The sequence below is a fragment of the Indicator indicator genome, chromosome 20, assembly GCF_027791375.1.
Source record: "Indicator indicator isolate 239-I01 chromosome 20, UM_Iind_1.1, whole genome shotgun sequence".
Lineage (NCBI taxonomy): Eukaryota > Metazoa > Chordata > Aves > Piciformes > Indicatoridae > Indicator > Indicator indicator.
In genome coordinates, this window is record NC_072029.1 from 1,894,847 (window position 1) to 1,922,540 (window position 27,694).

General features: G+C 49.4%; 1 protein-coding gene across 1 annotated transcript; it reads right to left on the reverse strand.

Annotated features, from left to right (window-relative positions):
- Positions 1–2,162: 2,162 nt before the first annotated feature.
- On the reverse strand, positions 2,163–20,911 carry TMIE (transmembrane inner ear). The gene is made up of 4 exons (XM_054389949.1): positions 20,885–20,911; positions 14,611–14,728; positions 6,182–6,331; positions 2,163–2,518 (listed from the first exon to the last, which is right to left on the reverse strand). The coding sequence occupies exons 1-4, from the start codon at positions 20,909–20,911 to the stop codon at positions 2,163–2,165; spliced, it is 651 nt and encodes a 216-aa protein (XP_054245924.1).
- Positions 20,912–27,694: the final 6,783 nt, after the last annotated feature.

The window sequence follows — 27,694 nt, forward strand, 5'->3', positions numbered from 1 at the left end:
GAAGGAAAACCCCCATGGTCTTAACAGCTCTGCCTCAGGTCTGGGATTCTTCATGTCACCTGGTGGAAAGGTCCATCTCCCAGTCCCAGTGAAGGCCTTGGATGGTCTCCATGGCTCTAACCCAGTGAAGAGAATAACACAGATGATCCAGGTTTCCTCTTTGCCACATCTTAAAGGGAGCTGGGCACAGAGAGTTAACCTTCTGAAAGCAGAGCCAAGACAATTCTAACATTTGGATCATGAAATCCCTAAGAAACAGCAGCTCTTACTCAGAGTCTCTTTGGGTAAGGAAGAACACAGAAAGGGGCCAAAATCCCATGTTCTTCCTTGAGAGCTTTCTGGGGCAGCTTTCATTTCCCCAGAGGATCTCATCCTTGGGAGACAGCTGTAACTGAGTGGTGAAAAGGTATCATGATACAGCCTAGTAAGAGATGCACCATGGGTGGTACCTCCTGGCAGACCACCCCAGGACAGACACTAAGTTTTTCCCTGCAAAGCTAAGAAGGAAAAGGAAGCAGGAAGAAAAGGAAGCAGAGAGCATGGGCATCCCATATGAACCAGGAATGACATTAAAGAGCTTCATCTTTTCACCTCCTCACCTCAACTCCTTGGGACACCTCTTGGTGTTCAGATCAGTTTTATCCACCAGTGACTATTTTCTTGATGCCTCTCTCATCAGTGATGTCCTGGCAGCATCAAGCTACTGTCCTCTGAACTCTTACCCCTCTTAACCAGTGGAGGAGCAATACTGGAAGGTGATATGATGGCTCAGGTAGATAAATCAATGCCATGGAGGTCTTCTTCAGATGGGAAAAAGAGATATTACCCACACCAGGCTTGATTTAACAACACAAATGAAACAAAACACATCCAGCACCAACTGCTTTTAAAAGTGTCTCCACGTATTACAGAGGAAGAACGAGGTCCCCTCTAGCGGAAAGCTATGGAATAAGTCAAGCAGAGGATCCTTCCAGCCCGTGGTCCTAGTAGCTCTGTTTGTTCTCTTCACACCACCCTTGTCATGCACATCTGGGGCTCATTTCTTTTCTCCCTGGATGTCTGAGCCTTGGGACTTAAATGTTGCTCTTGGGTGCTGGGAATTGTTGTCTGACTGATGTTTCCAGAGAAATCAGGGTGTCTCCAGGCTTGTCATCCAGGAGTGACATTGCAAAGCTTCAGCAGCTGCTGGATGCCACTTTTCCAATGCAATTTCACCATCTGGTGGTGGAAAAAGCAGCTCTCAAGCTGTCCTTGGCCAGTGTGGTCCTGTCCAGCAGTCATATTTTATGCCCTCTAAGATCTGGCTTCCAGATTCCACCAGACCACTGTTCTTGAAGTTAAAGGAAAGCATTCTGGTTTGGGACCATGTCTGTAAATTAACTTCTCTCCACTCCCACTTCAGGGATCAGGACACAATTTGCTGGGCAGCATATTTCCCTGCAAGCCCCAGGGATATATTTCCTTTATCCCACCCATTTAGTTGTCACTCAGATGAGGTAGAAACAAGTTGATAAAGCCCTCAGATGACCCAGGGCTGTGCAAGGGGAAGTCTAGGCTTGATCTTAGAAAGAAGTTCTTCCCAGAAAGAGAGATTGGCCATTACAATGAGCTGCCCAGGGAGGTAGTGGGGTCAGCATCCCTGGAGGTGTTGAAGAAGTGACTAGATGAGGCACTTAGTGCCATGGTTTAGTTGATCAGTTAGGGCTGGGTGATCAGTTGGACTTGATGATCTTGGGGGGGTCTCTTCCAACCTGGTTGATTTTGTGATTCTCTGATTCTGTGAGATGAGTGCCAGTAAACACTTATCAGGCTCCTCGAGGTCTTCAAGAAGAACAAATTTTAAATGAATCATGTCCTCCCTTTAGTTTAGATATCCATCCATATGCATTTCCATGCTGATCCAAAGTCCTGATTCTCACCCCAGGCTGTGCTTTGGTTGCAGTTGCTGCTATCCTGTAGCTCTGCACAGTGCAAACTGCTGTTTAGCTGTGTCCAGGTTTTTCTTTGGTGGCCAGACACCAGTGGCTTGGTCTTCAGAAGGTCATAAATGCATACATCCAGTGGCACTCAGCAGTCTGAGCAGATGGAGACAGCATGTCCTATCTGTTCCCAGTGCTCTACCCACAGGGATTTAACATTGTCCTCCCCAAAAGCCTTCCAGGTCACTTCTTCTTTGCTGGGGCTTTGGCATTCCCACCAGCCTTGCCATTACTTTTGCTGCCTCCTCCTGATTTCGATGCTTCACCTTCTTTTTCACCTTTCTTCCCACCCCCTTGTTTCTTGTCACCTTTTTCTCCCTTTCCCTCCTTTTCTCCCTTTTCCTCCTTTTCTCCTTTTTCTTTCTTTTCTCCTTCCTTCTTTTTGGCCCCATCCTTCCCTTCTTTCTTGGATTCTTCTTTCTGGTCTTTTTCACCATCCTTCTTTTTGGTGTCCTTGGATCCATCTTTCTTACCCTGAGCCTTGTCCACTTTTCCAGACACAGTGGGAACTTCTTCCTTTTTTTCTTCTGCAGCCTGAGCTGTATGCAAGGGTGGGAAAAAGGAAAGAGAAAAGCAGTTAGCTTGCATTTGGCACAACCCAGGAAGAGGGCAAAGCTCCTGCTCTCCCTTCTGGCAGATCTTGGGCAAAGGGAAAATATTTCTACTGGGGCTTGGTCCATGCAGATGTTTTGCTCACTGCCTAGTGGCTTTTCATGTCTGTTTTGAGAAGGTAGATTAATGGGATAAAGCAGAGCTGGGTAATTTCAGGAGGTGAGTTGTGGATCTGTCAGAGGAAATATCTCCTGTTGGTAGGAACTGATCCACAAACACAGCCCACAAGCAGTTCCCAAAGGTGACACTCAGTGTGCAGTTCTCTCCTTCCAACAAGAACCAACAGAAACATCTCTCCTGCAACTCAATGCAAACTTGCCAGGGCTTTGGGCTTGGCTTTGCTTGGTTGGCTTCCCTAATTCTTTCTGTATGGGATGTGTCTCCTAGATCCAAGAGTGGCCAGCAGAGATTCTGCTGGGGATCTTTGCTTGCAAAGCCAGACAAGCAGAGGATGGCTTGCCCAGCATGAGGCTGGTGCAGCTGACTTCCCATAAATTGCATTCTTGTGGTAATTTATTCGTGAGCTCATGCTGCAACAATTTTCTGTGGTCTGATTAAACCCCCACCAAAACCAGATTTGGGATGGAGTCTGTGTCTGGGGGGTGTAAAGGCTGCTTACAGGAGATCAAAACGTATTAGTGTGCTGGGGTGAAACAGACAGTTCTGCTGCCCAAGTACTCTTCCTGGATATTCTTATCCTGAATTTATTTGGTCTCCAGCTTGGCAGGAGGATGATGCAGCCATAAATGAGGGAATTTGGCTTTCTACTGTCTACAGGCATGATCCTTCACACCCTCTGGGGTCTACTGATAGGTGGTCTTTATGGAGTCAGAATCTGGTCCTTTGGGAGGAAATCAAAGGATACAGGCTGAACCCTTCCTTGTGTGACTGCTCATACATGTAAGAGATCAGCTAGAACTTGGGGTGACCTTGGACTTTAGAGGAGATTAAAACAATGGGGAGGAGATTAAAACAATGGGGAGGAGATTAAAACACCTCTCTGGAGGTGTTTAGGGCCAGGATGGATGAGGCCTTGAGCAGCCAAATCTAGTTGAGAGGTGTCCCTACCCATGGCAGGGGGGTTGTGAGCAGATGATCTTCAAGGTCCATTCCAACCCAAACCATTGTATGAATCTATGAAACTGTATGGACAAGGACTTGGTCATGCCAGTTGGGTTCAGCTCCAGAGGTTGGTCTGGCCATCCCCAGGCACAGTGAGATGTCTGAATACCCCTGGAATGCTGAGACGTGTAAGTTCCTACTGTTAAGCACAAGCACTTAGTTCTATATTTTATTATTATTATTATTATTATTATTATTATTATTATTATTATTGCTGATGTAGGACAAAATTTCTACAATGATGTTGTCTGCCTTTTTCATGAACTGAAGCCATTCTGAGTTGAGGAGCCTCCCAGTTCTTACCAAGCTATAGGTCACAGGGCTTGCAGAGACACAGGAAAGAAAAACAAAGTCCATGAAAAGGCATTGAGAAAAGAAGAGGTCGAATGCAGAGAGGGAACTGAGAAGCGGAGAGTCCGAGGTGTGAAGGGTCTCAGCAGAAAAGAGAAGCCACAGACAGACAGACAGACAGGACGGCAGTCCCTTAATGTCCTTGTAGAGTCATTTCATCTTCTTCTTTCACCACAGGCAGGGAGCTGAGAGGTCTGGACTGGACATGTCCAGAGAGAGTTAGGAGAGTTTCAGCAGAGCCTAGGGCACAGAATCAGGAAAGATGAGTGAGAGCAGCAGGGAACAGGGACAGAAATCCCCTTGGCCATCCAAACAGGGCACCATGAAACTCCAGCAACACTTTCTCTTCCTACTGACATTCCCCCAACACAAGAACTGGCTCTTAAAATGAGTCAGGCTCTGGAAATTTTAAACATGGAATCAGCCAGGTTGGAAGATCATCCAGTCCAACTGACCACCCAACCCCATCTGATCAACCAGACCATGGCACTGAGTGCCTCATCCAGCCTTTTTCTTGAACACCTCCAGGGACATTGACCCCACCACCTCCCTGGGCAGCCCATTCCAAAGGGCAATCTCTCTTTCTGGGAAGAACTTCTTTCTAAGATCAAGCCTAAACTTCCCCCTGTGCAGCTTGAGACTGTGTCCTCTTGTTCTGTTGTGGTTGCCTGGGAGAAGAGACCAACCCCCAGCTGACTGCAACCTCCCTTCAGGTAGTTGTAGAGAGCAATGAGGTCTGCCCTGAGCCTCCTCTTCTCCAGACTGAACACCCCCAGCTCCCTCATCCTCTCCTCACAGGGCTGTGCTCCAGACCCCTCCCCAGCCTTGTTGCCCTTCTCTGGACACATTCAAGCAACTCAACATCTTTCTTGAATTGAGGAGCCCAGAACTGGACACAGGACTCAAGGTTTGGCCTAACCAGTGCTGAGCACAGGGCAGGATGACTTCCCTGCTCCTGCTGGCCATACCATTCCTGATCCAGGCCAGGATGCCATTGGCCTTCTTGGCCACCTGGGCACAATGCTGGCTCATGTTCAGGAACACCTAAGGAATGACTCTGATGGGGAGTTCCTCCAGTTCCAGCAGTGGAACTGTGCCTTTCAGTTAAATGCCCATGCCTGCTGCCACAAAAGCTGCAGGAGAAGGGAAAGGCTTTGCCAAGCCATGGCACCGTCTCAAGGGTTGTACCCAGGGAACCACTCTCATCCAGAGGGACCTTGACAGGCTGGAGAGGTGAGCACAAGTCAACCTCAGGAGGTTCAGCAAGACCAAGTGCAAGGTCCTGCAGCTGGGTCAAGCCAATCCCAAGCACAAATACAGGCTGGGCAGGGACTGGCTGGAAAGCAGCTCTGAGGAGAGGGACTTGGGGGTGCTGGGGGATGAGAAGCTCAACATGAGCTGTCAATGTGCACTTGCAGCCCAGAAAATCTGAGCTGCATCAAGAGAAGTGTGGCCAGCAGGGCAAGGGAGGTGATTCTCCCCCTCTGCTCAGCTCTGGTGAGACCCCACCTGGAGTACTGCATCCAGTTCTGGAGCCTCTATTACAAGAGGGATCTGGACATGCTGGAAGGTGTCCAGAGAAGGGCCACCAGGATGAGCAGAGGGCTGGAGCTGCTGTGCTATGAGGACAGACTGAGAGAGTTGGGGCTGTTCAGTCTGGAGAAGAGAAGGCTCCAAGGTGACCTTCTTGTGGCCTTCCAGTATCTGAAGGGGGCTACAGGAAAGCTGGGGAGGGACTTTTTAGGATCTCAGGTAGTGACAGGACTGGGAGGAATGGAATAAAGCTGGAAGTGGGGAGATTCAGACTGGACATGAGGAAGAAGTTGTTCCCCATGAGAGTGGTGAGAGCCTGGAATGGGTTGTCCAGGGAGGTGGTTGAGGCCACATCCCTGGAGGTGTTTGCAGCCAGGCTGGATGAGGCTCTGGCCAGCCTGATGTAGTGTGAGGTGTCCCTGGCCATGGCAGGGGGGTTGGAACTGGATGATCCTTGTGGTCCCTTCCAACCCTGACTGATTCTGTGATTTACACTGAGGGAGGACCAAGCCCTTTGCATTCATGCCAGGGGAAAGCCACCCCAAGAGAGGGGCTGGGGGTGATGTGGAGGTGTGGGGCAGTACCTCCAGGGATGTCTGTCAGCTCGTTGAGCGGCGGCACTGTGTCCAGCTTGTCTGCGTAGTTCTTGGCCGCCTGCCGCTGGGCGTAGCGAGCCTCAATCTCCTTCCTGGTGCGGGGGATCCGGCACTTGAAGATGCAGCACAGGGTGATAACTGCCAAAGGACAGAGGCCAGCAAGGGCAGCAAGGTCAGGCAGGAGATCTGGCTGGGCTGCTTGCAGCGGTCAGGCAGCCGGAAGAAGTTTGGAGGAGACCACAAAAATGGTCAGAAGGTAACAGTGGAATGAGTGGTTTAAAGGAGTTACCTTCTCATTCCTCGTCATAAACTACAATCCCTGACTCAGGAAATAATGAAGAGTTCTGAGGCTTGTTCCCTTCTGAATATTTAAAGTATCTTAGAATCCCAGCATGGTGAGGGTTGGAAGGGAGACTCTCTGGAGGTCATCCAGTCCAACCCCCCTGTTAAAGCAGGGCACCCACAGCAGCTTGCACAGGAGCACAATGCCCAGGGGGGATTTGGAATCTCTCCAGAGAAGGAGAATCCACAACCTCTCTGGGCAGCCTGGGACAGGGCTCCAGCACCCTCACACCAAAGAAGTTTCTCCTCATGTTCAGAAGAAACCTCCTGGGTTCCAGTTTGTGCCCTCTGCCCCTTGTCCTGTCCCTTGGCACCAGCCTTTTGCCCCCCACCCATTAGCCACTGCTGTGCATTGCTTAGCGCCCCTCTGGGGCTGCTCTTCTCCAGGCTCTCAGCCTTTCCTTCTCACAGAGCTGCTCCAGGCCCCCCCCTCCACTGGACTCTCTCTGGTAGTTCCCTATCTCGCTTGAAGTGGGAAGCACAGAACTGGACCCAGTACTCCAGAAAAGGCATCAGCAGGGCAGAGCAGAGCAGGAGGAGAACCTCCCCCAACCTTCTGGTCAGACTCTTAGTGTGCCCAAAACAAGTGGGGAATGTGGGCATGACTTTTTGGCACTTTTCCATCATTTTTCCCAGGGACAATGTCTGATTAAGATTCATACCCAATACTATTGGTGTTGGAGGAGCTGAGAAGCGGCCCCAAATCCTCTCATGTGAAGAGCAGCAGGAGAGCCAGTTGTAAACAGATCATTTCCATCATAAACAATCAGAGGCTTGCAACCAAACAGGGGCTGTGTTTACTTCCACTGGCTTGAACTAAAATATTTTCTTTCATAACTGAAGCAGCTGAAGAAGTTATGCAAAAGACCATGGAAGGAGCTTGATGAGCTTAAACTAAATATCCATGTGGCCAAGTTCCCTTGCTGATGGTCTCTTGTTTCTTTTCACTTAAGTGAACTTAGCTCCTCAGCAACCACACAGTTGCTTCTAGTTTAGCTGGGCAGTATATTTAGGAACCCAAAATCAAGAAGGAAATAAACAACTGGGGAAGATGTGAAATATCTTCTCCAGGGACTGGTCAGGTTAATGTTTTAGCAGAGCTGTGACTGAGAAAGGAAGAGTTTAGGAAATGGAAGGGAAAGCTGGGGACAGATTTCTTTTAGCTGGGTGTGTAAGTGACAGGATAAGAGTTGATGGTTTGAACTCAAAGAGGGAGATTCAGACTTGGAGAGAAGGAAGAAATTTTTTATATTGAGGGTGGTGAGAGCCTGGCCCAGGTTGCCCAGAGAGGTGGGAGCTGCCCCATCCCTGGAACCATTCCAGGTCAGGTTGTTTTGGGCTCTGAGCAACCTGCTGGCTGCAGGGGACTGGACTGAGTGAACTTGCAAGGTCCTTTCCAAACAGAACCAGTCTGGGATTCTGTGAAATTGGCTGCAATACCCAGCAGGTTGGTTCCCTTTGAAGCTGAAAGACACAGTCTGCCAATTAACATTTAACCACTTAGCTTGTGCTGTTCTGAGTTAATTAAGGAGTGAAGTTGTTGTTAATAATGTAGGCAATGCATGCTGGTTGCTTCCATTGCATATTAAATGCAGCACTCCTGGGTAAATGCTCTTTGAGGAGTCTGCAAAGTTGGTACTCTGACTACAGCAATGCTTGAAGGAATGAGGTTTGGTATTTTGACTGTTCCAGGTACTCATGGCAGTGTTAATTGCTAATTGTGATGATGCAATGATCAGTGAGGGCTACTAAACTCTTTAGGAAATTAGTTCTTGGGTGGCTGTTTGTAGGACTGGTCATTGACTCCCAGAACCCCAGCAGGGGGGAGGTTGGAAGTGACTTCTGCAGATCATCCAGTCAAACACCCCCTGCTAAAGCAGGGCACCCACAGCAGCTTGCCCAGGATCACAATGCCCAGGGGGGGTTGGCACCTCTCCAGAAGAGGTGACTCCACAACCTCTGGGACAGTGCTTTCTGGCACTGATTCTAGAGTCCACCTGTGCACTCCATGACCACATTGCCTTGAGTCTGAATGTCCACTAAGTGGGTGGGAGGTAGGTTAGGCTCCCAGGTGGGAAGAGCAAACTTGTTTTGGAGTCCCACCATGGTGTAACACCCCAGTCCCTCCCCAGCCTGTGTGACCTGACAGCTGACACTTTTGAGATCAGCCAGCCCTCAGGCAATGGCATCTCCAAGGCTTCTTAGCTGATAAGGATCACAACAGCTAATTTTGGAGTAGCCTTGGGCATGTGAGCATGCAGAGGTGGGGAAGTTTAAGGTAACATGATAGCACAGAACAGGAACAGCACAGGTTATTTGTTATCAAGGAGAAGGAATGTTCACTAGATATCAGTTGGAACACTTCAAACATGGTCATTCCTTTGTGAAAGACAGAGTGACAGGGCAAGGGCCAATGGACATAAACTGGAGCAAAGGAATTTCCACCCAAACCTAAGGAAGAACTTCTTTACTGTGAGGCTTGTTGGGTTGCCTCTGCAGTAATCAGCAGGGCAGTACTCAAAGAGGTGCTGCCTGCATCTTCTCTGGTAGGCTGCTGTCCACAGACCTGGGCTGTGTGTGAAGGAAACCAGCAGACTTTGAAACCAAAGTAACACCCAGAGAGGAAAATCACAACCTGAAGGCCTGCTTAAGGACATTGATAGTGGTTGTGATGTCAAAGAAAAAAGTGAGTCAGGGGAGAGGACAATGAGCAAGCCCTGGGCCAGCTGCTGCTCTTCCTAGGGATGGGTGAGGACCACCTCCTCCTCCACCACATCCACAAAGCCTGAGGGCTTTGTGCCAGAAGCATGGCAAAGGGTAACACTTTTGGGCAAGGTCCTCAGTCTGTGTGGAGGGAACAGACTGTGCAAGATTCCAAGGCTATGACTCAATCCTACCCTATCAAGGTGATAGCTTTGGGCTTCAGTTCCCTGTTTACAGCTTTCACTGGGCCAACCTTCCTCCCCCCTCTCCCCCCCAAAAAAAAACCCACCCAAAAGCAAGATCAAGAAACTAGATACCAATGTCCTGAGTGAATCAAACCCTCCTGAAAGCTAATATCTTCTTAGTTCGTTGTCTGCTTTTGTCTCCTCAAAGGCTCTTCAAGAAAAGGTCAGGTGCAACTCTTGTTTCTGCTCCTCAAGTGGGCTCTTATCAACCAGCACTCAGAGAAGCAATCCAGAGCAGCTGAGGGATGCCTGGTGCTCAAAGACAGCCCTGATAAAGATTTCAAGGCAGAGTTGGGACTCTCATGACCTTTCTTGCTGGACCTAACTGAAATAACCCGAAGGAAAGGTTTCCTTTAACCAAGGCCAACAATGACTGAGCTGAAATCTTGCAGGCAGAGGAGCAAAGGTGAGTAGATCTGCTGGGTGTGGTATCACAGAACTATTTGTTTTCCTCCTTTTCTTCACAGAGTATTTTTTTTCCCCTGGAGAGGTTATGTTTGCTTGAAAAATGAGCTCCAGGAGCAGCAAAAAGATTTGATATTCCTGGTGTTTTAGGAGATTAATAGGAATTGGGCAATAACACAAACATCCCTGAACGTTATACCTCTGGCATCTCCTGACTGATGCTCTGCATGTGCTGCTTCCTGTATTTTCTACTGTGGGCTGGGTTACTCCCCAGATTGCCTTTCTCTCATGGCATAATCCCATCACAGAGCAGAAACAGGCACTGGAATGTGCTGCCCAGGGAGGTGGTGGAGTCCCCAAGCCTGGATGTGTTTCAAGGTGGTTTGGATGTGGTGCTTGGGGCTGGTTTAGGGGTGACCCTTGCAGAGAAGGGCTCTGGGTTGAACTTGGTGATCCTGAGGCTCTTTTCCAACCTGAATGTTTCTGTGATTCTGTGAAAAGGAGCTGAGATGTGGCTGATACAGAGATGCCTTCAGAGGGCTTCCAAGTGTGCTGGCTTTCAGCTGCTGCAGGAGAAACAGAAAAACCTTCTGCTAAAAGCTGTGCATGTGTTGAATATTGTCTCTGCTGGGTAAAGCTAAGAGTTACTCCCTTTGGTTTGTAACTTGCCCAGGAAAACTTCGTATGAGTTAGAAGATCTCCTCAGATAGCTCCTCTCTCTCTTTTTTCCTCTCTCTCTTTCCTTTTTCCTTCTTTCCCCTTTTTCCTTCTTTCCCCTTTTTCCTTCTTTCCCCTTTTTCCTTCTTTCCCCTTTTTCCTTCTTTCCCCTTTTTCCTTCTTTCCCCTTTTTCCTTCTTTCCCCTTTTTCCTTCTTTCCCCTTTTTCCTTCTTTCCCCTTTTTCCTTCTTTCCCCTTTTTCCTTCTTTCCCCTTTTTCCTTCTTTCCCCTTTTTCCTTCTTTCCCCTTTTTCCTTCTTTCCCCTTTTTCCTTCTTTCCCCTTTTTCCTTCTTTCCCCTTTTTCCTTCTTTCCCCTTTTTCCTTCTTTCCCCTTTTTCCTTCTTTCCCCTTTTTCCTTCTTTCCCCTTTTTCCTTCTTTCCCCTTTTTCCTTCTTTCCCCTTTTTCCTTCTTTCCCCTTTTTCCTTCTTTCCCCTTTTTCCTTCTTTCCCCTTTTTCCTTCTTTTTCTCCTCTCTTTCTTTCTTTTTTTCCCAATGCTGGATGTTGACATAGGAGATGCGTTTCGGTCGGGCTGGAGTTTTTCCTTGCCCCAGTAAACAAGGAAATGCAGGAGTTTGGGGTGCGGGCGTTTCTCTGCCGTTTGCTAGGCAATGTTGCCATCTCGTGGAAGTTGTGAAAAGCAGGAGTTGGAAATCACACCTGGGTCTTACTGAGAGGAAATCTCATCGTCTCTGTGAGGAGCAAAGGCTGAGAGCCCTGGGGCTGAGAACCTGCAGAAGAGCAGCCCCAGAGGGGAGCTGAGCAATGCGACAGCTAAAGGCACCATGGGGGGCAAGAGGCTGGGGCCAGACTCTGCTCAGTGGTGCCCAGGGACAGCACAAGGGGCAGAGGGCACAAACTGGAACCCAGAAGGTTCCATCTGAAGATGAGGAGAAAATTCTTTATTGTGAGGGTGTTGGTGCCCTGTCCCAGGCTTTCAAGAGAGGTTGTGAAGTTTCCTTCTCTGGAGAGGTTCCGAAGCCACCTGGCCTACTGCAGAGGGGCTGGACTGGATGATCTCCAAAGGTTCCTTCCAAGCCCCACCATGCTGGGATTCTATGATGTCTGTATTTGTAAGTTCTGCTGCTCAGCAGGAGCAGGTTTGTGGGGCAGAAGAGCATGGAGGATCTTGAATTCAGGTAGGGAGCTGAGCTCCAGTTGGGTGCTGTGGTTGCCCTTAGCAATTATTATACATATCTAGGACCTTCTAATTCCATTTCAGCTGAAAGGAATCCACTTCAAACATTACCCAGTCACCCAGACTGAACCCCTTAGTGTCTTTAACTTCTCAAACCCTCTCCTCATCCTCCTTTACTGCTCCTGAATTCACATGACAAAGCAGGCACACCCTTGATAACAAGGTGAGATAATGAGCCAATGGGATCATGTGCAGGCTCTGAGAAGCCCTGGGAAGGATGCTCTTCTGTTTTCTGGTGCAGAGGGTCAGTGCTGTTAGAGTTTTGTGCTATATTCTTGCTCTGATTGGGAAGGTGCTCCTGGAACCAAGAAAAGGAAGCCTTACTAAAGCTGTTCTCCAGCTCTTGTCCCACCAGAAGAGCAGAACATTGCCTGCTTTTCTGGGCTGGTAGCAAGGAAGCTTCCAAGAGCTCACTCACAGAAAAACCTGAGGCTGCTCCTGAGACTCAAAGCTTTGCTTGTAAAGCTGGGGAACCATCAGTGCTTTGGAGATCACAAAGCAGAGGAGGAGGAAGAGGAGGATGTTGCTGGAGCAAGATATGAGAAACTGGTGAGAGCTGATTTATGCTTGGGTTCTTCTGATGTCCTTGTATTTGAACCTGCCTTGTTGTGATTTGGGATCACAGACTGGGTTAATAGTTGGTGTCTTCACCATGCACTTACTGGTTTTGTAAAGCTGACTGCTTTCACAGAACCATGGAATTGTTTGGGGTGGAAGAGAGCTCTGAGATCGAGTCCAACATTCAGCTTAAGACCACTCTGGCCATTAAACCATGTCCCAGAGTGCCAGGCCCACACATTTCCTCAACACCTCTAGGGATGGTGACTCCTCCACCTCCCTGGGCAACCTGGGTTTGTCAGCCTTTCCCTAAGCAACCTGGTAATGCCAAAGCCAATTGCTAACCAACAACCAAAACCTCGGATCTGCTGGGTAAAAACCTCTTTGCAGTTTGCTTTCCCCCTCCCTGAACAAAGAAAAAAAGAGTTACAGAAACCCTTCCACCAGTCTGTGCATTCCAAAGTTCTTGCTGTTGAGTTTGATGCCTCTTTCCCATGGTGAATGGAGTCACCAGGGTGTTCTGTGGAGTTCCTTGTGATTGCTTGCAGGAAGTGCTGTGGCATATGATGAATTAGCATAAGCTTTGTGGATGGAGAGCAGGCAAAGGGTAGAAGATCTGTTATCTCTCAGATTTTTGGGTGGAGGGTGTGCTGCTTGCCCAGAAGGGAAAAGGAAACAAAAGGAAATGGTAGTAGTTGCTTTGACTGTGTGGATGGCTGCTTTAAAGAGAGTAGGACAGCAAAGCTGGTGAAGGGTCACAAGTCCTGTGAGGAGCAGCTGAGGGGCCTGGAGAAAAGGAGGCTGAAATGAGGATGGAGCCAGGTGGAAGTTGGTCTCTTCTCCCAAGGAACAAGTGATAGGATGAGAGGAAATGGCCTCAAGTTGCACCAGGGGAGGTTAGGTTGGACATTAGGAACATCTGTACTGAAAGGGTGGTCAGGCATTGGAAGAGGCAGCCCAGGGAGGTGGTGGAGTCACCATCCCTGGAGGTGGTGTTTAAAAACTCTGTGGGCATGACACTTTGGCCATAGTGACATTAGGTTGATGGTTGGACTCAATGATCTTAGAGGTCTTTTCCAACCAAAACAGGTCTGTAATTCTATGCTGCAGTCACCAGTTCTCCAGTGGTGGTTTCCTGCTGCCTGGGCCCCAGAAAAGGTGTTTTAAACTCCTGGAAGCCCTGCTAAAACCAAGTTGAAAGTTTTGTCACCTGGAATAGGAGGTAGAGACCTTAATACCAGTTCTGAGTGTGCCTGCAAACTTGCAGCATGTGGGATGGCACCACAGGAGGTCACACAGACTTTGTATGGCCCATGACCATAACATGCATTTGACACTCCAGCTGAACACAGTCCCAGCTGTTGCACAGCCTTATGGTATCTCTCCTTCTGTGGGATGCCACCAGCTGGGACCTGTTGGTCCATTAACTGGAAGCCATTAATTAGAATCAGTCAGGGTTAGAAGGGACCACAAGGATCAGCCAGTTCCAACCCCCCTGCCATGGGCAGGGACACCTCACACTACAGCAGGCTGGCCAGAGCCTCATCCAGCCTGGCTGCAAACACCTCCAGGGATGGAGCCTCAACCACCTCCCTGGACAACCCATTCCAGGCTCTCACCACTCTCATGGGGAAGAACTTCTTCCTCACATCCAGTCTGAATCTCCCCACTTCCAGCTTTGTTCCATTCCCGCCAGTCCTGTCACTCCCTGATAGCCTAAAAAGTCCCTCCCCAGCTTTCTTGTAGCCCCCTTCAGATACTGCAAGGCCACAAGAAGGTCACCTTGGAGCCTTCTCTTCTCCAGACTGAACAGCCCCAACTCTCTCAGTCTGTCCTCATAGCAGAGCAGCTCCAGCCCTCTGCTCATCCTGGTGGCCCTTCTCTGGACACCTTCCAGCATGTCCATATCCCTCTTGTAACAGAGGCTCCAGAACTGGATGCAGTACTCCAGGTGGGGTCTCACCAGAGCTGAGCAGAGGGGGAGAATCACCTCCCTTGCCCTGCTGGCCACACTTCTTCTGATGCAGCCCAATGTCTTACTAGATGATGCAGGTCCAAGTCTTGCTAGCTGAAGCCATGGTGACCTATCAGCGGCTCCTCCCAAGCCCTCACCTAACTCTCCCTGCCACAAAAACCCCTCAGTGAGCAGCCCGAAAAGCCTCAGCCTGTGACCTCCTTGGCCACCTGGTCTGTAGTCCTCCAGGAGCAAGTCCTACTTGGAGTGGTGCAAGGCAGAGAATTACAACTTACTGACTGCCAGGACAAAGATGGCAAAGATACCAACCACCTGCCAGAGCCTCAGCCCCCAGATCACCACCGTCTCCGAAGTGACAGGGTCCGGTTTCTTTTTTGGGGGTGCTGTGGTGGCCTGGGAAAGGAGGAGAAAAAAAATCAACAGAGAAATATGGCTTAAGTCTTACAAAGATCCCTAAAACAGTCAGAAAAGTGTCAATGGCACAAGATCAGAGGATGTTAGGGGTTGGAAGGGATCTCCAGAGATTGAGTCTGACCACCCCCTGCCAGAGCAGGACCAGGGAATCCAGCACAGGTCACACAGGAACACATCCAGATGGGGCTGGAAAGTCTCCAGAGAAGGAGACTCCACAACCTCTCTGGGCAGCCTGTTCCAGTGTTCTGTGACTCTCACAGTGAAGAAGTTCCTCCTCCTGTTGAGGTGGAACCTCCTGTGCTATGGTTTCTATCCATTGCCCCTTGTCCTATGCCAGGGTGCAGCTGAGCAGAGCCTGTCCCCTCCCTCCTGACCCCGAGCCCTCAGATACTGACAAACATTTATTCAATCCCCTCTCAGTCTTCCCTTCTCCAGACTGAACAGCCCCAGGGCTCTCTGCCTCTCACAGAGCAGTGCTCTAGATTAGAGAATGACAGGGGCTGGAAGGAACCTTTGGGGATCATCAAGTCCAAGTCCATCTTGTTGTCCAAGTCATTAGTCCTGCATCCTACCCTAAATGTATATGAGGACATGGTTTATTGGGCATGGTTGGCCTTGATCATCTTAGGGGTCTTTTCCAACCTTAATAATCCCATGGTTAGGGGCAGCTTCATTGCCCTCTATCTGAGTGGAGGACCTGCTATGAGTTATCAATTCAAACTGAAAACACAGAGTCACAGAGTGACAGTGATGGGAAGACACCTCTGGAGATCATTGAGTCCTGCTGAAGCAGGAGAACATGGAGCAGGTTGCAAGGGATGGTATCCAGGTGGAGTTTGAATAACTCCAATGAGGGAGAATCCATCCCCAGTCTGGGCAGCCTGTTCCAGTGCTCCACAACCCTCAGTGTAAAGAATTTCCTCCTCATGTTTAGATGGAACTTCCTGTGCTCAAGCTTGTGCCTGTTACCACTTTTCCTGTCACTCAGCACCACTGAAAAGGGTCTGGCCCCAGTTTATTTCTAACAAAACCTTCTCCTGAGCAGGCATCTCGTTCCCTGCAGTGCTTTTTCCTTCTTCCCCCATGAAAGTGCTGCTAAAACACAGCTGTAATGGACACCACTGAGCAAAGTGGAGCTGGAGCTGCTCTCCAATTACTTTCCCATTTGCTCAATACAAACCATGTTTTCATCCCTTCCTAATGAAGGATGCTTCCTGCCACGTCTGGAGTGCTTTGTCTCCCAGGGGCATCCTATTAAGAATCCATCTGTGGTGAGAAGGGTTTTTGCCTGAGCTGGTTTCTCCCAAGCTGTCTTGGTTACTCTGCACCATCCAGCCATGTCTCCTGGAAATTTCTGACAGCCAGCACAGTGCAGGGACTGCCATGGGGCAGCCAGTGCTCAGACCCCAGAACTGCCACAGGTGAACTAATCATAGAATCACAACATTGAGTTGGAAGGATCTTAAAGCTCCATCTAGTTCCACCTGCCATGCCATGGGCAAGGACACCTTCCACTCAATCAGGTTGCTCAGGAGCTTATCCAGCCTGGCTTTGAACACTTCCAGGGAGGGGGCATCCACAACTTCCCTTGGCAACCTGAGCCAGTATCTCACCACCCTCACAGTGAAGAATTTCTTCCTTGCATCTAATCTAGATCTTCACTCTTTCAGTTTAAAACCTTTACCTCTTGTCTCTTCTCATCTGTCCTGGAAGGCTGCAATGAGATCTCCCTGGAGCCTTCTCTTCTCCAGGCTGAACAAGCCCAACTCTCTCAGCCTGGCCTCACAGCTCCTTTGCTTCTGACTGCATTGATTTCCCACCCAAGGCAGGCTGGTAACCTTGAAATTCTTGGGGCCCTGAGTTGGTGGCCTGGTCCTCCACAGGACAGACCACAGCATTCAGGGCTGGGACCTTCTCAGCAGCAGCAGGGGCTGGCTGTTCACAGTTTTGGTGGATGCATTGATTGCATCTTCTATGGAAACTGAAGCACTCAGAACCATAGAATAGCTTGGGTAAGAAAAGGTCTTTAAGACCATCAAGACCTGTAACTTGTTGATGCCAAAGCTGTAGATACAATTTCTGTGTCTTATCCTCCAGGCTGTATATCCTCCTCTGGATAAAATGCATCTACCCTTCTGTAGGCACTGTAAAACAAGTGGTACATGTAGTTAAGCCTAAACTAAATTCATCCAGGGTTATTTATGGCTGAAAGTGGCACTTTCCTGGGGCTATTTATCCCAGTGAGGAAGCTTACCTTGATCTGGTGAACAAATGACAATTTCTCACCAGTGATGATAAAGTGGAGCTCATGGTTCTAGCCCAGGTTTGGGCATCCAGTTTCTAGATGTCTTCTTTAGGGCAGGTAAATCCTTCCCTTGAAATCTAATTCTTTTGCTTGGTTTCTGGGAGTTGGGGTAGGAAAAAGAGCCAAGAATGGTTCTGGGGTGTCCTAGAGATCAAGTGGCTCTCTAGCAGGAGACTGAACAGGGGCTGCTGTCCAGCTGCTGGTCCATACTTTGGGTTTCCAACAGCTCAAACCCTGCAGACCTGGTTTTGGGGGTGACTCTAAAGTGGAAGCCAAGGACTATGTTCATGACACCCTGGCCTCTCTTCTGCTTTGCTACCCACCATGGCAGGTTTCCCTAGCTGTGCTGGCATGACATCTGCTGCCAGGTTATATAATCATAGAACCATTTGGGTTGGAAAAGACTTTTAAGATCATCAAGTCCAAACACTAAGACTTGGTTCCCAAGCCTTGCTCGAGGGCATGTCCCTGGGTGTGGTGGGGCATGTCCCTGGGTGTGATGGAGCCTGGGCATGTCCCTCTCACCCCAGTGTCTCTCAGAGCTGCACTGAAGAAAATCTCTTCATTGTGTGCAGGCATCACCTTTGCAGCTTCTCCAAGAGCCCAGCAAAGGGTGGGAGCTGGAAACACCACTCCATAAGGAACTGGGTCTGAAATCTGAACTGACGTTGGACACTCAGGGCTGTAAAACATCTCCTAAACTCCTAAAACATTAAATCACTTCCAGGCTTAGTTGCATTTTTAGGTCAGAACAGTTTGACACTGGACTTTTGTTTCTGATTCGTTTCAGACAGGCAGGAACTGTGGTGGGAAGCAGAGGCATTCCCCAGTGCAAAAGAAGAAAGCTGCTGGAGACAGGAGATTTTTATTTGCTTCATTAGGCACCAGAGAAGGAAAATTGTGGAAGATGTTACATTTTAAGGTCTTTTTTGAATGCTCCTTCTAATGAGGTCTGTTGCTTCTCTCCCTGCAGCAGAAAGAAAACACTAATGAAGTTTATTCCCTAATTACACACCTACAGGCCACAGATGGTTAGGGAGGCTGAGCTTTAAGTCAAGGCTGCCCTCTGCCTTTCAAGGAACAAGGAGGAGATGGACACTATGACATCCATGATGGCAAAACTTGTCTAGTGAGTCCATCACAATCCTCTGCAGTGGTGGGGAAACCCTGGCAGAGCCCAGAGGTAACACTGAGCATACAGGAGTCAGAGAATAGAGTCATGGACTGCTTTGGGATGGAAAGGACCTTTAAAGCTCATCCAGTGCAAGCCCCTGCAGCCAGCAGGGACATCTGCAACCACAGCAGGTTGCTCAGAGCCCCAGACAACCTGAGCTGCAATGGTGCCAGGGATGGGGCAGCTCCCAGCTCTCTGGGCAGCCTGGGACAGGCTCTCACCACCCTCAACACAAGAAATGTCTTCCTTCTCTAGTCTAAATCTCTCCCTTTCAGTTCAAACCATCAGCCCTTGTCCTGTCACATCAGACCCTGATCAAAAATCTGTCCCCAGCTTTTTGACTGTCCCCTTGAAGCACTGCAAGAGCCCCAGAAGGTCTCTTTGGAGTCTTCTCTTCTCCAGGCTGATCAAGCCCAACTCTTTCAGCCTGGTCTCACAGCAGAGGGCTTCCAGCCCTGCCAGCATTGCTGTGGCCTCCTCTGGCCCTGCTCCAGCAGGCCACTGCCTCTCCATTTGGCTTTGGGAGGCTGGCTTGGCTCAAATTGAATTATTCAGGATAAGCACATTGTGTAACTCTGATGTAGAAAGAACTTGCAGCTCTTCAGAGCCGCCTGGTCTTCATCTGCTTGTGGAAACACAGGGACTGATTGCTCCTCTAATCTCATTTCTGGGTAGCTGGCAGTCAAGCTGCCATGCAGCTTTGTGTTTTCAGAGGAGCTTTGTTCCTTCTGCTGTACAGCAGGTAGACAAAGCTTTAATGAAAGTCTGGAGTGAGTAAAGCAGGAACATCAAATCACAGTTGCTTTGATAACAGTTGCCAGCATTTTGCCATTTATCTCTGTTTTGAGGACAGTTGCTCCCAAGTGTGCACCTGAGAAACATAATGAGAGGGAACCTCTTCCTTGGTGGGGTGGATGCTGTGTCTGCACATCTCCCTGGGTTCAGCAGAGCATGCTCTGGGAAATGTGCACTGTAAGAGAAGGTTCTGCCTCACTTGTCACCTTGAGAGCTGCTGAAGGACTTGGGAGGGGAATAAAAGGTGGAAAATGTCTACAGCAGGGGGGGGGTGTGTGAGGTTGTGAAGGAGTTGTAGGTTCCTGTTTGGGTTGCTGTGGGGGTTGTGGTCAGACAAGTAGGCTGGAAAGTATGAAATGAGGCAGCTAGAGGGTTGGGGGAATATTTGGACCATGGGATGGGGATATGAAGGAAGGGAAATGAAGGTGGTGAAGAGTCTAGAGCATAGGTCTTTTGAGGAGCAGCTGAGGGACCTGGGATTGTTGAGTCTGGAGAAAAGGAGGCTGAGGGGAGACTTCTGCTTCTGTACCACTCCCTCAGAGGAGATTGGAGCCAGGTGAGGGTTGATCTATTCTCCCAAGGAACAAGACAAGAGGAAGCAGTCTCAAGCTGGCCAAGGGAAGGTTTAGGTTGGACATGAGGAACAATTTCTTCCCCTTGAGGGTTGTCAAGGCCTGACCCAGGCTGCCCAGGGCAGTGGTGGAGCCTTCATCATTGGAGGGCTTTCAAAACTGTGAAGATGTGGTGCTGAGGGCCATGGTTTAGTGGTGCCCTGGCAGTGCTGGGTTCATGGTTGGACTTGATGAGCTGAAAGGTCTCTTCCAACCAAAAATGATTCTCTTGACTCAGCACAATTGCCCAAAATGCTTCTGCTAAAATCTGCAGATGAAAGGCTGAAGAGATCAGACCTGGCTTGGTAAAAGGCCAGGTGAGGGGCAGGGCAGAGAGGGAGAGGAAGCTTTAAAAGGTTGGAGAAAAAAAACAAAACAAAACAATTTTTAAATTAGTTTTTTCTTCTTCTGTCAGCCCATCAGATCTGTGCCTGCAGAGATCCATTCTCCAGCAGTTGAGTTAAATTCAGGAGTCTGAGCTGGGCAAGCTCTGCTGAGAGAGCACATCACTCAGCAACACCCTAGCACCAGGGCTCTCACCACAGACCAACACAGCAGCTGCCCCTACCATGACTCAGATGTTAGAAAGAGTGAGGTAGGGCTTAAAAACATCTAGGCTGCCAAATTTTTGGCAGCTCTAATTCACAGAAGCATAGAATGGCTTGAATTAGATCATCCAGTTCCAACACCCCTGCCACAGGCAGGGACCTCTCCCCCTAACCCAGGTTGTTCAGGGCTTCATCCAGCCTAGCCTTGAACACCTCCAGGGAAGGAACATCCACAACCTCCCTGGACAGCCTGTTCCAGTGTCTCACCCCCCTCACTGTGAAGAATGCCTTCTAGAGCTCCCCTTTTGCAGCTCAAAGCCATTCCCTATCCTCCCATGACCGCAAGCCCTTGTCAAAAGTCCCTCCCCAGCTTTTCCTCTTCAGGTGCTGGAAGGCTGTCCCTGGAGCCTTCTTTTCTCCAGACTGTCTTTCCAGGCAGGATTCTCACTTCTGAACCTGCTGGTATCAAAAGTTCTAGCCCCTGCTATAACTGAGTTCCAAAGCTACTTTCCCCTCCTGATTCATCCCAGCTTTGCTGTAGGGAGCTGGGGCCCTGGGAGCACCTCATCATCCTGGAGTGGAGGCTCTGAAATTGAGCTGTGGGTAAGGAACATCAAGAGTCAACATTTTGGCTAAACCTGAGGAAATGGGAGGAAAGCAGAGGAAAGAAAATGCAGCCCAAACCCCTGACTTGTCAGGTACCTCCAGGAACTGCATCAGCTGGGTCATGCCTGGTCCTGCTCTTTTGTCTCTGAATTTCTGGTGTGGGGCTTTTGTTGAAGGCAAGGGACTGGGCTAGGAAATGTTGTGCTGTGACTTTGACCCTCTGCACTGTGTCAAGTTCTGCTCAGGGCTTAAAGTAGTCCTTAAGTGCTGACTACCAGCAGCAGCCGTTGTTATTAGAGTTCTAGAAGCACTTTGTAGCACTGAACCTGTAGAAAACATCAAACATCTCCCAAAGAAGCTTCTAACTCCTTGGAGCCACCTTAAATTCCCTGCTGTCTGCCCTCCCTGGATAACATGCATGGAAAAATCCCCCTCCTGGGCACCCCTGAAGCCCCTTATTCTGTAAAGCAAGATGCTCCTTACCTCGATTAACTGTGCCACAGCAGCTCTTGAGCAGGACAAGAAGAGGGAGGAAGACCTCACCCAGGAGAAAGGATGCAGCAAGGGTGGATCCCACGCCATCTTCTCTTCCCAGGATGTCTCTGGCTTCTCAGCTGCAGCCCAGAGCAGGGGGAGGTTGTGAATAACCCAGCCAGCTCTCAGCAGCCTTCAGCATTTAACCAGAAGTGGCCACATGCTCTCCTGGTCTTTCTTTCCTGCCTTGTTTTCGAACCCAGCAGCCAGAGCTGACACTGGGAAGTCATTAATTAATTAGGGTTGGTGTCGCTTACTGTTGAACGGCTCTGCTGTTCCTCAAGCTGGGCTTGGTGAAAGGGGGTGGGGGAGGAAGGGAGCAAAGCAGAGCTCAGAGCTCTTGCTGCTTGCTCAGAGGAAGGCAATTCCCTCACTAAGGTCCTGGCTTTGCTTTGGTGTTGGCTTTTTTGTCTAGTTTTTTTTTTTTTTTTAACATCTGCCTGACTGATTCCAGCTCTCTTGCTCTTCTTTTCCTCTTGGCCTGGCAAGAGAATTCTCTTCCCCTAATGAGTAAGGGCTGTAAGCCAAGCAGATGGATCATCACCACCAGAGCTCCCCTATGTTAGGCTTTGAAGCTAGATTCAGACTGGACATTTGGAAGAAGTTCATTACCATGAAGGTGATGAGACACTGGAATGGGTTGCTCAGAGCAGTGGTGGAGGACGCCTCATCCCTGGAGGTGACCATGACCAGGCTGGGTGAAGCTTTGAGCAACCTGATCTATAAACAATATCCTTGCCCACAGCAGGCTGAGAGGGTTGGGCATGTTCATCTGGGGAAGAGAAGGCTCCAGAGAGACCTTCTGGAGGCCTTTCAGTGCTTCAAGGGGAACTAGAAGAAAGGTGGAGACAGTAGGGGCTGATGGTTTGAAACTAAAACTAAAACAGGGAGATGTAGACAGGAGAGAAGGAAGAGGTTTGTTTTATTTTTTTTTTCTCCATTGAGTGTGGTGAGAGCCTGGCCCAGGTTGCTCAGGGAGGTTGGAGCTGCCCCATCTTTGGGACCATTCCAGGTCAGGTTGGTTGGGGCTCTGGGCAAGCTGCTCTAGCTGCGGGTGTCCCTGCTGGCTGCAGGGGACTGGGGCTGGCTGTGCATTCAAGATCCCTTCCAACCCAAGCCCTGATGCCAGGACCAGCAGGCACCAGAGGGTGGCAGCATCGAGGCAGGGAGTTGCGCAGCTGGCACAGAGGTTGTGCAGCTTCGTTCCCCCTTTCCCTCGTGGAAAGCCACTCTGGGGCTCTGAGATCCTACGAAGAGCTTCACTGAGCTGCTTTTAATCGGTTGGTTTGTTTGGTTGTATTTTCTTTTTTTTTTTTTTTCCTTCCCCCCAAGCTGATTCCTTAAGGAAAAAGAGCTTTAGGACATTGTGGTGATAGCTTAGGAGAAACTTCTTCGGTATGTGAGGATGTTGGAGCCCTGTCCCAGGCTGCCCAGAGAGGTTGTAGAGACTCCTTCTGTGGAGAGATTCCAAACCCTCCTTGGCACTGTGATCCTGGACAAGCTGCTGTGGGTGCCCTGCTGGAGCAGGGGGGTTGGGCTGGATCTGCAGATCTCCCTTCCAACCCCAACCATTCTGCAATTCATTTCACTTCCTTTCCCTTGGGACAATTTGAAAATACCTGGTGCAGGTCACAGCAGAATCTGCTGCTGCAATTTTCAATGGTAAGGTTTCCTGCTGGGCCTCTGTTCACAGAGCCATGAAATGGATGGAGTCGGAAGGGACCTCTAAAGATCTGCTGCTGCAACCTTCCTGCAGCCAGCAGGGACATCTGCAGCTGGAGCAGGTTGCTCAGAGCCCCAAATAACCTGACCTGGAATGCTTCCAGTGATGTGGCTTCTACCACCTCTTTTTGAGATGGTAAAACATTAATTTGAGCTTCCAGAGTTGCTATTTTTATTGTTGCTATTTTTATTGTTGCTATTTTTATTGTTGCTATTTTTATTGTTGCTATTTTTATTGTTGCTATTTTTATTGTTGCTATTTTTATTGTTGCTATTTTTATTGTTGCTATTTTTATTGTTGCTATTTTTATTGTTGCTATTTTTATTGTTGCTATTTTTATTACTGTTGCTATTTTTATTACTGTTGCTATTTTTATTACTGTTGCTATTTTTATTACTGTTGCTATTTTTATTACTGTTGCTACTCTTACTATTATTATTCATTTGAATTTTATTTTCATGACAAGGAGGACAAACAAGCTCTTAATATGCAAGCATCTACTTCTCACTTGGTGAACTGATTCCTGGATATTTTATCTAGAGGGGAGGGGGGAAAAAGCAAAACAAAACAGAAACCAACAAACAAAACCAAACCAGAAGTGTTGTGATACTTCTGGACTGAGTAACAGTGAGGAACTGAGCTTTGCAGGGAGGGGGGGAATGGTTTTCTCTTCCCATGTACAGCTCTACCAGCAAAGACCTCTCCCTGGACTGGGTTACTCACAGCTCGTGCTGCACTTGCTGTATGTACTCACTGGTTAGGGGAGGACCAGCAACCTCTTGGTGAAACCACAGGGGGCTAACAAACTTTGTCAGCTTCCCACTTGTGGCATGTGCCTTTTGCCTGCTCTTGGGAAACAAAGGAAATGTGGCTCTTGCCAAACATGGCACCAGTCACTGGGGTGCTGCTGTTGTCACTGCTGCTGGAGAGAACATTGTGGTCTTGAACCTGGACAAGCTTGAGGAGCGGAGCTCCTGAGGCTCAACAAGGCAAAGAGCAAGGTCCTGTATATGGCTCAGAGCAACCATTCTTGACAGTGAGGGTGGGGAGACACTGGAACAGGTTGCCCAGGGAGGTTGTGATGCCTCCTCCCTGAAAGTGTTTCAAGGCCAGGTTGGAGGAGGCCTTGAGCAACCTGGGCTGGTGGGAGGTGTCCCTGCCCATGGCAGAAAGGTTGGAACTGGATGATTTTTAAGGTCCCTTCCAACCCAAACTGTTCAATGAAGCCATGAACCATGAGGAGAAGGACTTGGGGTGCTGGTGGAATAGAAGCTTGCCATGACTCTGGAGGGCTGGTGGAGCCACCATCCCTGGGGACATGCTGTTGAGGGCTGTGGTTTAATGGTAGGCTTGGCTTTGATGGGTTAGTGGTTGGACTCAGTGATCTTTAATGGTCTGCTACAATTCTACAACCACCCCCAGAGCTCCCTGCAGTCACTTCCAGGCTTTCTCTGCTCTCCTCACTTTTCCCCCAGAGCAGTGAGCTCCCAAGCCCAGGTCCTTGCCTGCTCTCACAGATGTTTGGAAGTTTCCACAGAGCCAAGTCTCTCAGTTCCCCATCTCTCTTCAGCCCGAGTAAAGAGAGGGCAGCCTGAGGGCAGGGAAGCAAAGCTGGGAGCCAGGAGAAGGGTGGGATGGATTTCCTTTAATCCCCAGAACATGGTGAAATGTTTTTGTTTTGTTTTGTTTGTTTGTTTGTTTTTTGCTATGCCTTGCAGCTCCCCTTTAGGTATATCTTCCTGCAGACATTCAAGGTCAGGCTTGAGGGGACCCTCAGCAACCTGATCTAGCTGGGGATGTCCCTGCTCACTGCAGGGGGGCTGGACAAGATGACTTTCAAGGATCCCTTCCATTCTGATGCATTTCATGATTTTTCTGATTCTGTGGTTCTGTTTGAAGGTTGTCCTCTGGCCTTGCAAAGCATGGCTGGCAAACCTCATTTGCAGGAGAAGTGTGGAGGTTGTATTTATTTCCACCCAGCTCTGTCACAACTTGCCTGCCCTGTGCACCACAGAATTAAGAGAGGAGCTGAAGGCAAACTGGGGAACATCCTTTTGCCCCTGGGGAGCAGCAGCTGCACCTCAACCTTCTGCTGATGGCCATTTCCCCTTTAAATTCTCTAAAAGCCATTCCAGTGTCGAGTTGCTCACTGAAATTGAATGTGGAGCCTGGCCAAGCCATGGCAGCCTGCCAAGGGTTTCCATGTCTACCAAGAATGTTTTTTGCAGTGCACCTTGGGAGAGGAATTTCACTTCCTTGATCTTTTTTTCTTCTTTTCTTTTTCCCCTCCTCCTTTCTTTCTTTTTGTCCCCTCCCTTTAAAGTGAGTAAGTAAAGCATCTGAGAAACTTAGAGCCAGCAGCTTTCAGCAGCAGCTCCTCTTTCCACCCACATGGCTTCATGTGCTGGTTGACTGCTCAGCCCCATGGTAAGGTGGACTTCTTGCTCAGGTGGTGTTTGGTTGCCTGGAGATGCTACTCAAGGGTTGTGCCTAGGGGCATGGTCTGACAGTTGTGTACAGGGAGGGGTTGGGTTAGGCTTGGACTTGATCTTAAGGTCTTTTCCAACCAGAAACTCCTATGATTCTATGAACTGCTCTCATGGGAGGTTGTGGTCCTGTCACAAATGATTTGGCTCTACCAGGGGGAATAGGGTGAAAGAAAACTGAACTTTATTGTTTGGGTTTATCATTTTGTTTTGTAGGACTAGGGAGAAAAAACATGTCCATGTTTAAGAAACAAGTTTGGAGAGGCTGTGGGCTGAGCAAAATCCTGCCCTCTCTGCCTCCATAAACCAGGAATGCTGCTCATTTCCTATTGGAATCAAGACAAATGCTCACCAAATCCCTGCCAGTGCTGCCAGGGCGTGCGCTGCAGGGCTGGGATGGAGTGGGATGATTCACCACAGGGCTGTGGGACAAGCTGCCTTTGCTCCTCCAGGTGACTGTAGTGAGGTGGGAGTCAACCTGTTCTGCCAAGAACCAAGCCATAGGATAAGAGGAAATGGCCTCAGGTTGCTGCAGAGGAGGTTTAGGTTGGACATGAGGAAGAGTTTCTTGCTCTTGAGGGCTGGCAAGGCTTGGCCCAAGCTGCCCAGGGCAGTGGTGGAGTCCCCATCCCTGGAGGGGTTTCAAAGCCCTGGAGCTGTGGTTCAGTGGTGACCTGGCAGTGCTGGGTGAAATGTTGGACCTGATGATCTCAAAGGCCTCTTCCAACCAAGAGGAGTCTAGGAGTAATTGTATAACTGATGTGCCTTGTGGCTTTGGGTCACTTCCAGCCCTTGCTGGCCCTGTTTGACTGCTGAAGGGAGAGCTTGGACACAGTCAAAGACAAGGAGAGGATTTCTCTCCTTCTCTGGAGAGATTCCAACCCCCCCTGGCCATTGTGATCCTGGGCAAGCTGCTGTGGGTGCCATGCTTTGGCAGGGGAGTTGGACTGGCTGCTCTCCAGAGCTCTCTTCCAAGTCCCACCACCCTGTGACTGCAGAGGCAGTTTTCCTCTTCAGCAAGGTCAGAGAAGTTACCCCAGAGCAATACACAGTTTGGAGTCTTGGGCCATGTTTCCTTCTTGAGCCCAGGTGGGCATCCTGGCTTTATTTAGAAAAGACTTTCTTCTTTCTGTGTGAGTTGCTCCAGAGAAACAATCCTCAGTAGAGTTCCAGTGGGTTTCTTGGGCTGGTCAGCTGTGCCCTGTTGAGAGAGGCTGCCCTAGGGACTGGTGTTTGTCTGGTTTGGTCTGTGGAGGAAGAATTAGAATTGCTTTACTGTAACTCCATGTGGTGCCCCCAGTGAGCCTGTGCCTTTGGATCTGTTGTGGGGCCTGGTGTGACTGTAGAGGTGCTTGGTAGCTTCTCCAAGTGCTTGTGAAGCACCCAGGCTCTCCAGAGTTCTGAGAGCCATGTGGCACCTGAGCTGTGGGCAGGCGGAAGGACATCCTGACTTGCCCCTCTGCCCTTAGTGCAGAAGCAAAGACCACAGGTGACATGAAGGGGGACACACACATGACATCCCCATGGTGACCATCTTGCTCTCCTGCCCTGCCAGCCTAATCTCCTGTACTGTGTAGGATGAGGGGAGGATGGGACCAGTAGGTGCAGCTCATGATGCAGTTTCAGCACCACCTTGTTGCAACTGGAATTTGTCCAGCAGGCTCAAGAACTGGTACAGCTTGACTAACAGGCACCAGGAGACATCTTACTCTTGGCTACTCTTTGGTCCTTGGATCAGGACCAATGTTTTTTGCCCCTTATGCTGGTGACCAGTCTGCTTCCATTTGGTTTTGCACCTTTCCAGCTCTTCCTTACTCTAAGAAGAACCAGATGGTGCCTGATGAAGGCCATCAGCCAACAGCTACTGTCTGCCCAGGCTCTTGTTAATGCCTTGGATGACTTAAATCTGTTACAAGATCCTGCTGGTGATAGAGCTTTGGCAGTGCTGGTGCTAGGAACTGTCTGCCACAGACCAGGCACTGCATGGAGATGCTATCATAGGTGGCACCAGGGCCAGCTGCTGTCTGACAGAGGAGAGCACAGGTGGAGTGGACTCGTCCAAGGTCATGTAAACAGCTGGGGACATGGTATTTAGGTCCTGTGAGCTCAAGCAAGGCTGAAATGCCCGGGTTGTGCACACTTCCAGGGATTAACCCTTGGCTC